The sequence below is a fragment of the Pollachius pollachius genome, assembly GCF_949987615.1.
Source record: "Pollachius pollachius genome assembly, chromosome: 6".
NCBI classification, from domain to species: domain Eukaryota; kingdom Metazoa; phylum Chordata; class Actinopteri; order Gadiformes; family Gadidae; genus Pollachius; species Pollachius pollachius.
In genome coordinates, this window is record NC_136939.1 from 7,449,281 (window position 1) to 7,464,373 (window position 15,093).

Consider the following 15,093-nt stretch of genomic DNA (forward strand, 5'->3'; position numbering starts at 1 on the left):
TGACTGCTCCAACTGCCATCTTGTCTTCTGTAATAGCATTGTTATCCTGCCCTATTGTCCTTGAGCAAGACATTAAATACACACTACCCCCAGACACACAGATCCCCTTGTTCCGAGCGGAGGTTTAAAATGGCTGATTGTTCTTGTGGGGTTTCACCTCGCGTCCTCTTCCTGTCTTAGTGTCCGTGTCATGACCTTGGTGTGGGGAAGCCGTTAGTCTGTTGAAGCACAAACCCTCTCTGTATAGAGACCAGCTAGACACACACACACACACACACACACACACAAAGACACACAGACCCCCCCCCCCCACAAGGCCACACCCAAACCCTCACAAACAAACATATACGCACACGCACCCTGTCCACCTCTGTCTCTTTAAGAGCCGAAAAAGGGGGAGAGGGAGAAGAGATAAGTGTCTTTGTCTCTTTAAATACTGTGAGGGGAGTGATGGAGGAAGACGGTAGAGACAGAGGGGCGAGGAGGAGGGAGGGGAGAAGGCCAGAGAGATTAAGAGACGGCTCCATCTGTAACGCCCACTCTTCCAAACAAAGTGGACAGAACGGACTGGAATGGACAGAATATGATAGAATCTCTCTCTCTCTCTCTCTCTCTCTCTCTCTCTCTCTCTCTCTCTCTCTCTCTCTCTCTCTCTCTCTCTCTCTCTCTCTCTCTCTCTCTCTCTCTCTCTCTCTCTCTCTCTCTCTCTCTCTCTCTCCATCCACACCCCTCTTTTGCTCTCTCTCCATCCACACCCCTCTCTTGCTCTCTCTCCATCCACACCCCTCTCTTGCCCTTGCTCTCTTTCTCCATGCACTCCTCTCCCTCTCTCCATCCCTCGTGCCTCTCTCCCCCCGCCCCCAGGCTCTCTCCCCTCCCCTCCCCCATCCCAATCCTCCATCCATCTCCCTCTTCCGCAGCCACGTGCTCCCTTTACCCGCCCACCCCTAGCCCTGACCCCTCCCCCACCTGACCTTGTTCCCCAGCACAGATAACCCCCCTCTCTCTATCTCTTTCTCTTTTTCTCTCTCTCCGTCTCTCTTTCTCTCTCCCACTCTCTGTTCGCCCGTCCCTCACTCTTTCTCTCTCTCTCTCCGACTCTTTCTGTCTCTCCGTCTCTCTCTCCCTACTCTCTTCTCTCAGATGCAGTGGTTTGGCTTCCTACCACTATTGCTCTTGCCCTCTCCCAACCACACCTTTCCTGTGTATCTTGATCATTCTCTCTATTAACAGAATCATATGATGCGTTCACAATTCATCATACTCTCTATCCTTTCTTCTTGGGTCTCTAAGCACTCTAATTGTATTGCTCTCTCTCTCTCTCTCTCTCTCTCTCTCTCTTGAAGAGAATGCGTGCACACATACATTTGGAAGTAACAATTATCGGCATCGGAAGTTATAATTATCGATTTACAGATGTTTATGTGCATGTATACACACACTGTCATTTTTGCTAGAGTTGATGTGTGTATGCTGTTTATCTAAGCCCCACTGAGTTCTGTCAGCCTGTCATGATAGCTCATGATAGCAATCCGACACACTGTTCCATGAAGGAACGGACCTTCCCCATTAGCCTCAACGCCCATAGCACCATAGAGGAACCCAGCTACCCCTCCAACCCACACGCCCATTGCTCCATAGAGGAACCCAGCTACCCCACCAACCCACATGCCCATAGCACCAACCGGCTTTCCTCCACAGCCATAATGCACCTTAGAGGAACCAGCCTTCCCCACCTGCCCTCACCCTAAGAACTTTCTAGTTTTTAAATGAAAGGATTTACCAAGCAAAGTGTTCTTGTGTATTTTACAAATGGGGTTTGTCGAAGGACTCTCCCTGCTTGGTATGTTCAAAAAGCCATTCTCTTTCAAATGTTCCTGTCAAGAGAGATTCAAGTTCAATTGCAGGTTTGTCTACGGTCTTTTGAAACGGTGGAAAATCCTCCTATGCTGCTGAATACTCCCATGGGCCTTGCATATAAAGGAAGTCCCTGACGTCTCTGAATACTCTACAGAATATATTACAGAAGCTGTATTCACCGGGCTGGAACCAAAATAGTTTCTTTGCAATATGGCTTAATAATAATAATTCTGACATAGTGTAATATATTCATAAATAACCGATCAATAACCGTGTACTAAAAAAAACCTTGTCATAATCCCATCATTGTGACTGATTGCTTTTATGTATTTAGTTTTACTCTGTAATACGTTAAATTAGGTTTGTTTGATGAGACCTACACCACACTACACTACCTAAACAAGTCTACCTGCATGTACTGCTGGTGTCAGAACCACAGCCTTGGGTTTTATCAGCCGAACTGCTGTATGTATTGGAAGACTGATATTTGTATGTATGATGCATGGCGCTCCTAGGAAAACATAGTTGGGAAAAAAACTCCACAGAAACGGTACTTTTTCGCTAGATTAGCCCGAGTGTGGTTTAATTGTGGTAAGATTGTCCGCTACCAGCCAAACAGCAGAGCATTGTGATAACCCTGTTGCCATGGTTGCTGAGATAATGCTAACGGTTTCAAGGTTCGTTCTGACTTGAAGTAGGCCTAGTCCTGAGCTTTCTGGATCGGGCAGCATAGAATTCCGATTTCCAATGTCCTTTCAGGTGTGCGTTGTGTGTCCACCAGCATTATGAATGGTTGCACTTCAGAGGATAGGAGAAGTGCTTGATCCGTTTTAATGACAATGCTTCAACAAAAACACTACACTCAAAACAATGGAGATAGAAAATGGCAGAAGCATTATGGAGTGCTTCAAATCGTTGTTCCATAATGTCTAACCTCTTTCTTGGGTTCTCTCTCTCTCTCTCTCTCTCTCTCTCTCTCTCTCTCTCTCTCTCTCTCTCTCTCTCTCCAGATGACTCATCTTCAGAGAGTGGCAGCGGGAACGGCCTCCCTGCCTTGACCCCGCCCTCCTCCGCCATAAATGACAGCTCGGTTGTCAGGGCGATGGAAGTCGTTAACGGCAATGGCGGCCCCGCCCCGCTGGACTTCAGCACGCCCACGTCCTCCTCTTGCTCGTCGGAGGACCAGCAGCCAATCAACCTCAGCGACCCCCCCCGCCCCGCGAGCGGCGCCACAGCCGCCGGCCAACCACCTGCCCCTGACGGTGTCCGCCGCCGCCGCCGCCCTGCTGGGCGCCCTCCATCCGGACGCGCCCGAGGAGCTCCGCAGGAAGTACCCCCTGGCCAGCAAGCCCGGCCTGGCCCCGCTGACGCACGCGCACTCCAACCACACGCACGGCACGCGCACGCCACACACGCACGCGCACGTGGCCGACCTGCGGCTGGACCGCGACGGCCGGGACTACGGGGGGAAGGTGAGCGCCAAACCGCGCACGTGCTCGCACGCGACACACACACACACACACACACAAGCGCGCCCACTTGGTGCCTGTGCCTTTAGGGGATGCAGAGTGGAAGCGTGATAACAATGGAGAGGCAGAAGTTAGGTGGAGAGGACGTATGCCATAGTCGAGTAGATCGAATAAGAGGGCTGAGACAATGGGGCAACGGTACAGGAATAGATTGAATGGATGGGAGGGATCTTTGTTGAGACAGATGTCTACAAAGACTGAGGCTGTATCCCAGTGAAAGACCTGGCCTTGCAGTAGCACCTAGACGACAACACACACACTTGGACATGCATGCACCGATCTATACACCCTACCCGCCCTTATGCGGCAATTATTCTCTTATCTATAAAGTTATTTTGATCTACATGTCTGTATCTTCTATCTCATCAGGAGTGTTACTCTTTCAACGGTGACATCAATCCTCACATTCACTTGACAATACGTGCCACTTATCGTGTGTGTGTGTGTGTCTGTGTGTGGGTGTGTATGCGTCTTCGTTTGTGTGTGTGTAGTCTCCCCAGTACAGCTCGAGAGGCAGCTACGACAGTGTGAAGACGGAGCTGTGCGCCGAGGACTTGACGATGGGGCGTCATGGCAACCAGGTGGCCCCCAACGACGACGATGACGACGACCATGACGACCACGAGGACAGCGACAAGATCAACGACAGCGAGGGGGTGGACCCCGAGCGGCTGAAGGCCTTCAATGTGAGTGTGGATGTTAGGATCCCCCCCCAGCATGGCCTCACTGGCTTCGATTGACCCCCTTCAGACACTTGGTTCCCCTCCCCCTCCCTCATTACTACTGCTCATCCAATAGATAAACACTCATGTCTTATGCGTGTTCTTCAGCTCTGCCATGATCCACATTTAATTAATGTGACTTTGCATTATATACTTGATTTGTTGTTTGCGTGAATGAATAGTGTACAATGTGTGAAATCCCCCCTGTGGTTCAGTGTTTACAGATATATCTACACTGACTATTTCTATACGGACAAATCAGTTGCCGTTGTGCGACATCTAGGACGTGACTTCAACACTGCTCCTGTACTCGCTGTTCCAGATGTTTGTTCGGCTGTTTGTGGATGAGAACCTGGACCGCATGGTCCCCATATCCAAACAGCCCAAGGAGAAGATCCAGGCCATCATCGAGTCCTGCAGCCGCCAGTTCCCAGAGTTCCAGGAACGGGCGCGCAAGCGAATCCGCACCTACCTCAAATCCTGCCGTCGCATGAAGAAGAACGGGATGGAGGTACGTCTCTCGTTCAACGTGTCGTCACACCAAACATACTGTTACGCTTGCTAGAAGCATGGGTTTAGTGTGGAAGGTGCTTGGATGTGTGCAGGGTAGATGAGGGACCCTCTCGCTAGCTTTCGCTCTCTCTCACGCTCACTCTCGGAAGTGTGCAGCAGATAGAAGGCTCTCTGCTGCCCTCATGTGGCGGTGGTTTCCCAACCCCGTTCTGATGATGAATGTGCGTTGGCTCGTGTGCGTTGCTGTGCCCAGACTCGCCCCACACCCCCGCATCTCACCTCGGCCATGGCGGAGAACATCCTGGCGGCCGCCTGCGAGAGTGAATCACGGAAGGCTGCCAAGAGGATGCGTCTGGAGGCCTATCACGTAAGTAGCCTCTGGAGGATCTCGCCAAGGTGGACCCTGGGGAACACCACTGGGTTACCTGCGATAATACCTTTACCAACTCTTCTTCCCCTTGGCTTTCTGTCATGTCTACTTCAGACACTATGTGGATGATCAAATGCCACATATACCTAGATATAAAAACGGTGTGGCTCACATTCCTCTATGTGTTCTAAATAAATTTGGCAATTGTATTGCTGTTTTCTTACATCAGATTTTGAAGTTGTTTATGGTGAGAGCAATGTCTGCAATAGCAGGGACAACATCTTACAAACAGGCCTTGTTGGTATTCGTGTTATGCAACAACAGTAATGGTAACAAAGTAGTCTTGGGCTGAGCTGTTCGGGGCTCTCAGGACCGCTCCACTGATCTCCACTGATCCTGAGCATCCTGTTGAGGGACACTGGGAGGGCCTATACACTTAAAGAGTCGAGTATAGGGTCCTGGTTGGGCTGCGTTAAGAGGAGGTGTCGGGTATGTTAAGATCTCCTTCTCTTCAGGAGGGGCAGGATGGGTAAAGATCTCCTTCACCTCTTCAGGGGGTGAAGACCCCCTATGTTATGTTCTCCTCCGGGAAGTACAGAGTTAGTTATGATCTCCTTCTGGAGATATAGGATAGGTTAAGTTTTCCTTCTTCTCCTCCTGGAGGTGCAGAGTATGTGACGTTCTTCTTGTTCTCCTCCAGGACGAGCAGAGCATCCTGGACAAGCCGGCGGGCGGCAGCGCAGGGCTCCGGGAACCCGCCTCTCTGACTAGCTCCGCCTCCATGGCTAACTCCGCCTTCTCCCTCGCCGCTTCAGCCTTCGCCTCCCAGGACGCCCAGCTCTATATCAACGGGGCGGGCTATGGTTACCGTGGATACGCCACCCTGGGTACCACCATGCCCCACCCTGTATCCCTGATGACCAGCACTGCTACTCAGAGCAACGGTGAGGAGGGAGAGGGGGAGGGGAAGAAGGAGGGAGTGGGGGGGGGGGGGGGGGGGGAGGGACGAACGAAGAGAGAGATAGACCCTGGGGAACGGGTTCAGAGAGCTATGTTCGAAATCCCTGACGCGTATTTCTCTCTTGCTCCTAGGTCCTACTGACCTCAGCATGAAACCCGTGGCCTCCAGCCTCACTTCCTCCTCCAGCGGCTCCACCCATAACAGCTTGGCTGGACGGGCCAATGGAGGAGGAGGAGGAGCGGGCGGGGCTTCCACCCAGCTCAGCCAACCAGAGATCACGGCTGTGCGTCAGCTGATCGCCGGCTACAGGGAGTCTGCCGCCTTCCTGCTGCGGTCGGCAGATGAACTGGAGAACTTGATTCTGCAGCAAAACTGACCCACTGACACAAACACGCGCACACACACACACACACATGCACACACACCTCTACTCCCTACGGGTTCGTTTTGTGACCTTTATATTGTTGGTCCGTCTGTATGTCTGTCTCCCAATGCTCCCTCTTTGTCCTCAATGATGAACGTACGATACGCCCACCCCACACCCCTCCTAAAGCCCTCGTTTTGAGGAGGAGGGGCAAAGGGACCGAAGGAGAGCACTTGGGAGGGCATCCTACTCCTTCCCTCTCCTCTTCCTCTCTCTTGCCCCAAGGGTTAGGGTTAGAGTTGACCCTAGGCACCTTAACCCTGGTCAGGGTACGGTCAGCTTCTCACAATCAAACCCTTCGCCGGGACAAGACATTTAAAGGAAGAAGAAGAGGAGAGAGAAAGGAGAGGGGAGGAGGAGAGTGAAACCACAGCCTGCAGGGATATTGGGCCTGCTACTACTGTGTACTTTCTGAACGACGACACTGCCCCCGTGTGGCTCGTAACAGGCGCTTAGGAATCAGGATCACGTTCCTGCAGAGGGTATTTTGGATTGAATGGGGCCGTCCCGTACCTCTCGTCTTAATATCACAACGCGAGAGAAAGGACCCCTCCCCAGAACGGGTACTACTAAAAAAAACGGTTTGTTTAACGACCTGTATTTTTTTTTTTGGAACGTTTTCATTTGTGATTTTTTTGGTAGCCCGGTGAACATTTCAGTTTAGGTTTGACTCCTGCAGCGACTGGAGGCCAGGCAGTTGAGCTTATCTTATCCATCTAAAAGATAGCACTCACTCCACAAAGGCCCCCGGCCTGCTTTGAGCAGGCCAAAGCTCAAGGAAAAAACCTGGAAACGAAAAGAGAACGGATCTTTCGGTTGGTAAAAAAGAGGACTGTTTTGGGGGCTTTTTGTTGCTTGTAAATAAGCTCTCTGTGTCCTATAGCACTTTTTACTTTCCCAAACAACTCACCTTAAACCTTTCCCTCAAATCTACCCAACGGGCCTTTTTTTTAACCCAGGGAGGAACTTGCTTACTTATGCATCCAAGACGCCATGTTGACCGCCAGGAAATACCTCAGACCACGTCTGCCAACTCCCTCTTCAAGTACGCACACACACGTACATACCAACACACGGCCCAGGTATATCGTGACCTTTCAACCCGATACCACTTAACTCTTAACACCGCCTGATGTCTTTTGAAGGATACTTTTCATTGGAACAAAAAAACGACCGCACAAAAAACTAACGTCTAAAAGAGATGGCATTTCAACAACCGGTCTTCGAACCTTAAACGTCTTTAAAATACTTTTTGTTTGTGCAAGCTTACTTGCTTGCTGCTGTATATAACGAGTCCGTCCCTTCCGGAAATGACTTCTGGAGATCTGGACTCAGAAGAACTAAAACTAAGTGGGTTTTTGTAGAAGAAAGACTTTATCCTGGAAGGGGACAACCTGCTTTCTGGTGGCTTCTTTACCACCCACTTTTACTTTTCTAAAAAGTTTTTGTTTTAATGCCGACAAAACCTCATCAACACCGTTTAACATGTATCTCTCTCTCTCTTGCTTTATTCCTGTCACTCTATCTCTAGTTTCTCAGGGAGGGGACCCCCAATCCCCTCTCGCTTTCCCTGGACCTATCCCATCCCTTTCCCCTGGACCTAAACCCTCTCTTACCTCCTTCTCGTTGTTCTCCCTTGTCCGACTGTTCGGTACAGTAACAGTCCAGAACAATTCAGTTCAGGTGTTTGGTCTGTGTCTGTCTGACTTTATTAGTTGTCCATTCCTATTATTATTATTATTATTAGAATCCTTATCCCTGCAATGATTATAATGAAGAACCTTCTTGTTGCTGCTGCTATTCAACAGAACTGGACCTTTTTGCCATAGACCTGAAACCTCAAGCAAGCAGGGCGTTTGTTAGCCAAAACCCAACCAACCGATCAACCTCCTCCAAAACTCAAGCTCGACCTCAGAACCAATGGTACAAAGCAAAAAAGAAATCAGACACACAAACACACACAGGCCACCTCGCAAGAGTTTTTCAACTTGGATTACAATTTAAAGAACACAAACTCCTGTTGTCTGAGCAGTTCGTTTACCTTTGGGTATTGTTTGTGTTTTTAATTTCTGAATGGTGATTCTCTGTTTGTAGGGAGTGTTTCTCTTGTCATTTCTCTATGTTTCTGACTGTCCAAGAGCAGGGCTTACAACCCAGACCACCTCCAGTCGTGTGATTTGACTCAATGGGGAACACAATCTAATCATTCATCGCCACCAATGAAAAGTAAAATCGGGATTCTCCACATTCATTACTCAGAACGATTACATAGCAGGACGCTAACAGGCTGCGGTGATTTAAAAGTGAATATTCTTGACTGTGTATACATTCGATAATGTATTCATGGGTAATGTGGAGGACTTCCTGCCGTCTTAATAATGTAGGATTCTAATTGGACAGGGCTGTTCCTCTGGTGTTCTGAGTCCAGAGCATTCAGTCTAATTATAGTCAGGCTCTTTCTGGTTGGCTGTGATTTTGATTTGCCTTTTATCACTATCTTAACTTTGTTGGCGGGTTGTTGGGCTGTTTCGTTGGTGGACATCAGTGAAGAGGGCTCTCATGATCCCAGCAGGACCTGAGTGTGTTTTTGGTTCCGTCTCCCCATGCGTCAGTTTATTAGTGTTGTTCAAAAAGAAATAGGAGTTCAAATGAGTAAAAAAGAGAAGAATAATGATCAAATGCGACCTGCTTTCCCCCATAGGCTGCTCCCGTTTAACTGTGCATCATCTACTTTCACCTTACTCAGTTGGGCTGGGCGGGTCCTTGCGTCACAGTAAACCTCACAGGATACACAGTCATCTGTGATTCTGGGGGTGTTATGGGAATGTGGGGGTGGGTGGGGGTGGGGGCAAGGGGCCAGAGGGGAGGGGGGGTTGAACCCCTAAAATGCACTGCAGAGCTGATGCTTGTCGACACCCAGGATGAGGAGATGTTGCAGGGATATTTTTGTTGCAATGCAGTTGATAATCATAGCATTCACAGCCTGGGACGAGGAGATCAGCACGCCTCAGTGGGGGAGAGGGGGAGGTCTGCATCGCACTGGAACCACAAACCAAGCCATACTCATTCACATTAATATGGTAATACCCCAACAAGGCCATCTATTGATTGAAATGTAAAAATACAAAAATAAATGTAAACCACTTCATGTATGGAATGATGTGTGTTAGGTGTAGAATCAGGCATTGTTTTATTTCATTTGAATTGTCCTTTGCTTAGTCTAGCGAGTGTAAGGATTGCTTTTGTCGGCCGGTTGGTTTGAAGAGATAGCCTGATTAGCAAACGAGAAAGAAAAATCACGAACAAATATGCAAAACAAAATGAACAAGCCAACCGGAGGAGTCAAACTCCTTCCCCATTGGAGGAGGAAGGCAGTGGTCTATGGTGTCACTGCAGACCAATGTTTGGAATCCGTAACACACAAGAAATTGACAATCGATTTATTCCCGGTCCACGATTGTTATTTATTAGCCTGACTTGTATTTGACCCTCCATTGAAAATTGTCCCTAAGAAAGTATTTGTTATTTATTTTGAGAGCTATAAACCTTCCTCAACTAAAGTGAATTCCCCCCGCCCTGCTTGGAATATAAAGTTGTTTCTCCCCGATGTATGGCTGACCAGGTGTCGTATCTCAGCTGTCTCACGACAGATCAGTAACTAAGTGTCTCAGCAGTCCACTCTACCTCTCCCTCAGGCTCAATTCAGTTTCAGTTCATCAGTTCATAACTTGGAAGCTATACCCTAACCTTGGCTCGGAGTCCCTGTGATCACCAGTGGGAGCAGACTCCATATCATGGGAGTTCTCAGCTTCCTTTATAGCAAGCCGGGCTTGCACGGCTGGTTCTGCTGCTATAACACGGTCAGGAAGTACTGGGTGGGATGGGCTCCGTCACAGATGGTGTTGTCCCAGAGGCTTGGCTTCAGTGTTTGGTTCCCGTTTGCATTCTCGACAGAGCAGCTCAGAGCTCAACTTGCTAAAGCTCCCCCTAACCCTGACGTCCATCTCAAGAAGAAAGAATCTGAAGGATGCCATACAAAAAGGCCCTCCCGCTCACCACATTGAGAGGGTGTGTAGACTGAACTGTCATTAATCAGCATTTTGACAACAACCGCCTGACAGCAAAGACTAAATTCCCTCTAGTTGAGTCCACCCTGAAAACAAGTGGATCTCAGTTTTCTGAGTGTGATTAGGGAATGTTGGGGGGCATATCGGCAGATTATTGTACGGACAGTTTTCTACAGTCATATTTATTTAATTTATGGTTTGAGTGGAGTGGATGCTCATACACTCGGTAATTCCTGATTTATAGCTTATTAGGCCACGAGTAATAAACCCTGGAGTATCCCAGACCCGATTGGGTCTGGGAAGGCAGAAAGGCGGGGCTTACCTGTTTTGGGGCCCTTCTATTGGTCGCTATGTTTCTGACATTAAGACATCTTGTCAAGGGTTTCCAATTCTTTTGGGTTCAGAGTTGCTCCCCAGCTTCAACACTTACTACTTTTTAAAAGAGAAAATGGCAAATGACAATCTTTGGATATGTGTAATTTGCTCACTGGTTAAATCCATTCCTTGTCTGTGTGCAGCTCTTGTACAGTTCTTCTGAGTATGTTATCCATAACAGCCATCCTTCCACTGACTCATCAAGAACCTCACAACAGGCCAACAGACATTTTTATCTGGTTTCGATTTTGAATATAATTATATTATTAATGTTTTTTTTGTTCTTAATATTTTACAAAAAATATATATTTTGTAGTGAAGCAAGTGAAGTGTTTTTTTTGGAATCTATACTCACCAACACCTCACTGTGTCTGTGCTGAGCGTTCGGACCACCTGTACCAGTACTGACCAGTATCACTGCTTACCTAACCCGAACCCAGTACTGACCACTGCTTACCTAACCCTCCCCTAGCCAACGTGTGCTGGGTTTCCTCTGGGTGGTCCCGATCCTCCACCAGATGCCAACTGATGGTTCTAACCTGTTCTAATCGTGTCTGGTGCAACGGTCACAACAGCCAGTGGTCAGCTCTTGCCATAAACACGTACTGTTAATAAAACAAGGGATATGGGAGACGCGTGACGGGAATCATAGCTCGCTCGTACATTGTGCCTTTTCACATAATGACCTCATGTTTGGTGTGTTCTATTTCTCCACATCTCTCGCTCAAACACAAATGATCTTCGGTCTCGTAAGGTGGTGACATTAGGAAGTCTCAGTCTGGGAGCAAACAGGGGAAACTCAGCCCCCAGAGCTCAAAGCGTTCCTCACATGGATGGCTGAATCAGACGCAGAGTACATGTACATTTCAGAGGATCCGGGTGAAGTTCTCGCCTTCATTCCTCCATGTCTGAACGGTAAAGCTTTAGTCCCGGTGTCTTGAGCTCGGACGAGAAGCAAAAGGAGCAGTGATGCTGGTCGGGCCCTTCCCCCCCCAAGCTAACAAGCGATAACACTTCTGGAAACACATTGTCTTTGTCGTCGAATGCACAGCTTTCTGCATACATATAAAACAAAAAAATAAATGAAAAATAAAAAAACAAGAGAGGAGTAGAATCCTAAGCTTTTTTATTTTTCTATCAGGGTGTGATGTATAGCTACTACTGTCAAAATCCAAAATGGCCACCCAAGCCACTGTTTTACCGTTTTTATTTTTATATTTTATTTTATTGTGGTGCTTTGTATTCCTGTTTATTTTGTTGATAGCAATTCCTGTTCTTTTTTTTTTAAGTTGTCTTCTTTGTCCGTCACTGTTACCCAATGTTCTCCTCAAACCGACCGTCTGGGCTCGTTCCAGTTCGACCAATGGCTCAGCTATATCTCCTCATGATTTTACTCAGTGAAAGTGTGATGTTTACATGTACAGATTTGTGCAATTCTTTTAAGGTTGAGTTTCTTTCCATTGTCCATGTCAACTCTTTCTTCTCATCCTCCTCTCTCCGTGTTTCCCCTCCTGTGTTATGGTCCAACTCCTTCCTTGCATATTAAAGGGAAATGGGACTCTGTCTAAATGTGCTTATCACCATTGTAGAACGAAGCCTATTGCCAAAGGGGTACCTTGACATTTGTGGATCCTGGCCAATTACTTGTATTGAACATTTCTTTCTGAAGTTCAACTTTTTGTTGCAAAGTTCATAAATGTCTTATCATTTAGCCAGCATTTGTTGTGAAGACCTTGTGGTTTATGTTGGTAAACCAAAATGTATCGTAGGCAAAGCTAGTGGTTTACGTCAAAGTATGAAGACGACAAACCAACTCACACGTTTGTTGGTTGTTGTATTGTTTCAATCATAATTGTTTTGGGTCACTTGCATTGTTTTCATTTGTTTTTCCAAAAGGCAACAAAGTTTCAAAATGACAAAGTTCCCCTTTAAAAACTATGATTGTTTGAGCCGGATGTCAAAAAGTGTGTTGGTTTGGCTCTAGGGGGTGACCTTAAACCTCTCAGCTAGCCTAAGCAAGTCAATGTGGGGTAACAGCTGGTGTTTCCACAACCCATTGGAACTAAATCCTCAGTGAATGATAAGCCATTGTTTGACCCTCATTGGGTCTCCTTAGTCTATTAGTATATTTAGCTCAACTTTAATCTGCAGAAGATGAAAATCAACCTCAGGAAATAATAGGACATCACTTTTGTAAAACACAGCCCATTTCCCGCCCTCTTTGATACCATATAAATTATAACGGATTCTTTTTTTATAAATGTATTGTGTTTATGATTCTATATAACAGTGGATACCTTTTTCCAGTACCTGTGGATAAATATTTTGATTCTTTAGAAAAGTGTTAATATATATGTGAAGCTACCAACAAAAAAAAAAGATGTTAAAAATACGAATTCTCGATTTTTTTTTTGTTGTCTACTTGTGAACAGTATGGGCAAAGTAGGACAAGAACATATCACTGATCAATGACAACCAACCAATTATTGAAAATGAAGCTTCTTATTTTCATGTGATGTCACTGCTAGGCTGAAATCTTTCCAGACTTAAAAAAAAGATGTGACCATTTTTGTTTTTTTTTGTTTCTCTCCCAAGTTGTGCGTCACAAAGCTAATTATACTAATAAAACTGTGTGCTATCTATCAACAGATTTACACGTTTGTGATTTTGTACCTTGGATAATCACTTCTGACCACACTAAGACAAACAAATCGTTTTCTTTAGGACTTTATAATGGAAACAAATTCCAGAGATTCTCCAGTTCACTCAGAAACCACCAACATGTGATGGATTAAGGGAAAAATGCTGTGTTTAGATGGTCCTTCCCTTAGTAGGAGTCATGAGGGTTGGGTTGTGTGTTGTATATCAGTTCTTGTTGGTCAAATGTACTCTAGTTGCACTAGAACACCAGGTGGTGTCACGAAGGGTTGGCTTGAGAAGACGTTGTGAAGACTTGGGTAAGGGGACCCAATAGGTTGGGTTTTAGAGCTTTGTTTTTGGTTCTAGGGTTAAAGTAAGGGGTTCTTATTGGTTAGGTTTGATGGTTTGGCTTTCAGTTCTAGTATTTACAGATTCCAATTGGTTGGGTTTTGATGTTTTGGTTTAAATTCTAGCGTTAGGTTATTTGTCACACCACCTGAAACTCAATCTGTATAAGACTGCACTTATCTCCCTTCCAGGGAAGGCATCGCCCATCCACAGCCACTTCATCAATATTGACAACTCTGTGGTGCCTGAGGTGCGGATGTCAAGGACCCTGGGTGTGACACTGACGACCGGCTCATCCTCCCTCAGAAGGCCATGCAAGTTTTGGTCCAGGCTCTTGCCATCTTGGGTTTAGACTACTGAACTCCCTACTGGCTGGTCTGCCTGCATTAGCCATTCGTCCTCTGCAGCTCATCCAGAATACAGCAGCCCGGCGGGTCCTTCAACCTACCCCAGTTGCTAGGCTTAGGAGATGTCATTAGGGCTAGAAGGTGTCGCTGGTTAGGGTAAGGAGTTATTGCTAGGGCTAGGAGGTGTTGTGAGGGTTAGGAGGTGTTTTGAGGGGGTTAGGGTTAGGAGGTGTCTCAAGGGTTTAGGTCAGGTGTTTTGAGAGGGTTAGGAGATGTCTGCAGGGTTTAGGTCAGGTGTTTTGAGAGGGTTAGGTTAAGGAGATGTCGCCATGGTTTAGGTCCGATGTTTTTAGAGGGTTTTCCCAGGGTTTTGGTCAGGTGTTTTGAGAAGGGGTAGGAGGTGTCTCCAGGGTTTTGGTCAGGAGTTTTGACAGGGTTAGGAGATGTTTTGAGAGGGTTAGGATAAGGAACTATCTTGGGTGTCACTGTTAAAATACCTCACCTCACTGACTATTTGAATTGAAATGACTGACAGGTTATTCATCATGGTATCTATAAATATATTTTTCTATTAATATTGGTCCCAGAGAAATGGGTATGACAACAAATACTGCATATTCAGCCTCACCGCTTATTGGGTTGCGCAAAAAAAGTATAAACATTGAATAAGTAACATTTAACTACAAATAAATGTAGTGGGACATTTAACATTATCACTTGATTGAGTGGGCATTTGATGTTGAAAAACTCATTTGAAGCAAAAGATATACCTTACAAATTATAAGTTATAAGGCTGTATTATAATTCCAAGCAACCACACACCTGTGAGATCCGAGCCATAGGAGTTGGCCTTCCATTGTTTTCTTATCAGTCACGCTTTCAGCTTACAAACCGAAGGACAGATATCACTTGTGTGTTATTTGTGACAAAAGCCTTA

The 15,093-nt window shown here is 46.7% G+C and overlaps 1 protein-coding gene across 1 annotated transcript in view; it reads left to right on the forward strand.

The window, feature by feature from the left end:
- Window positions 1-9,152, forward strand: part of LOC307076575 (nucleolar protein 4-like) — a 62,582-nt gene extending 53,430 nt beyond the window's left edge. The window contains 7 exon segments of the mRNA XM_079737617.1: window positions 2,871-3,067; window positions 3,069-3,332; window positions 3,881-4,075; window positions 4,434-4,622; window positions 4,878-4,991; window positions 5,695-5,938; window positions 6,087-9,152. Of these exon segments, the coding sequence (XP_079593743.1) occupies window positions 2,871-3,067; window positions 3,069-3,332; window positions 3,881-4,075; window positions 4,434-4,622; window positions 4,878-4,991; window positions 5,695-5,938; window positions 6,087-6,331 (1,448 nt within the window). The 3' untranslated portion in view covers window positions 6,332-9,152.
- The last annotated feature ends 5,941 nt before the right edge of the window (window positions 9,153-15,093 follow it).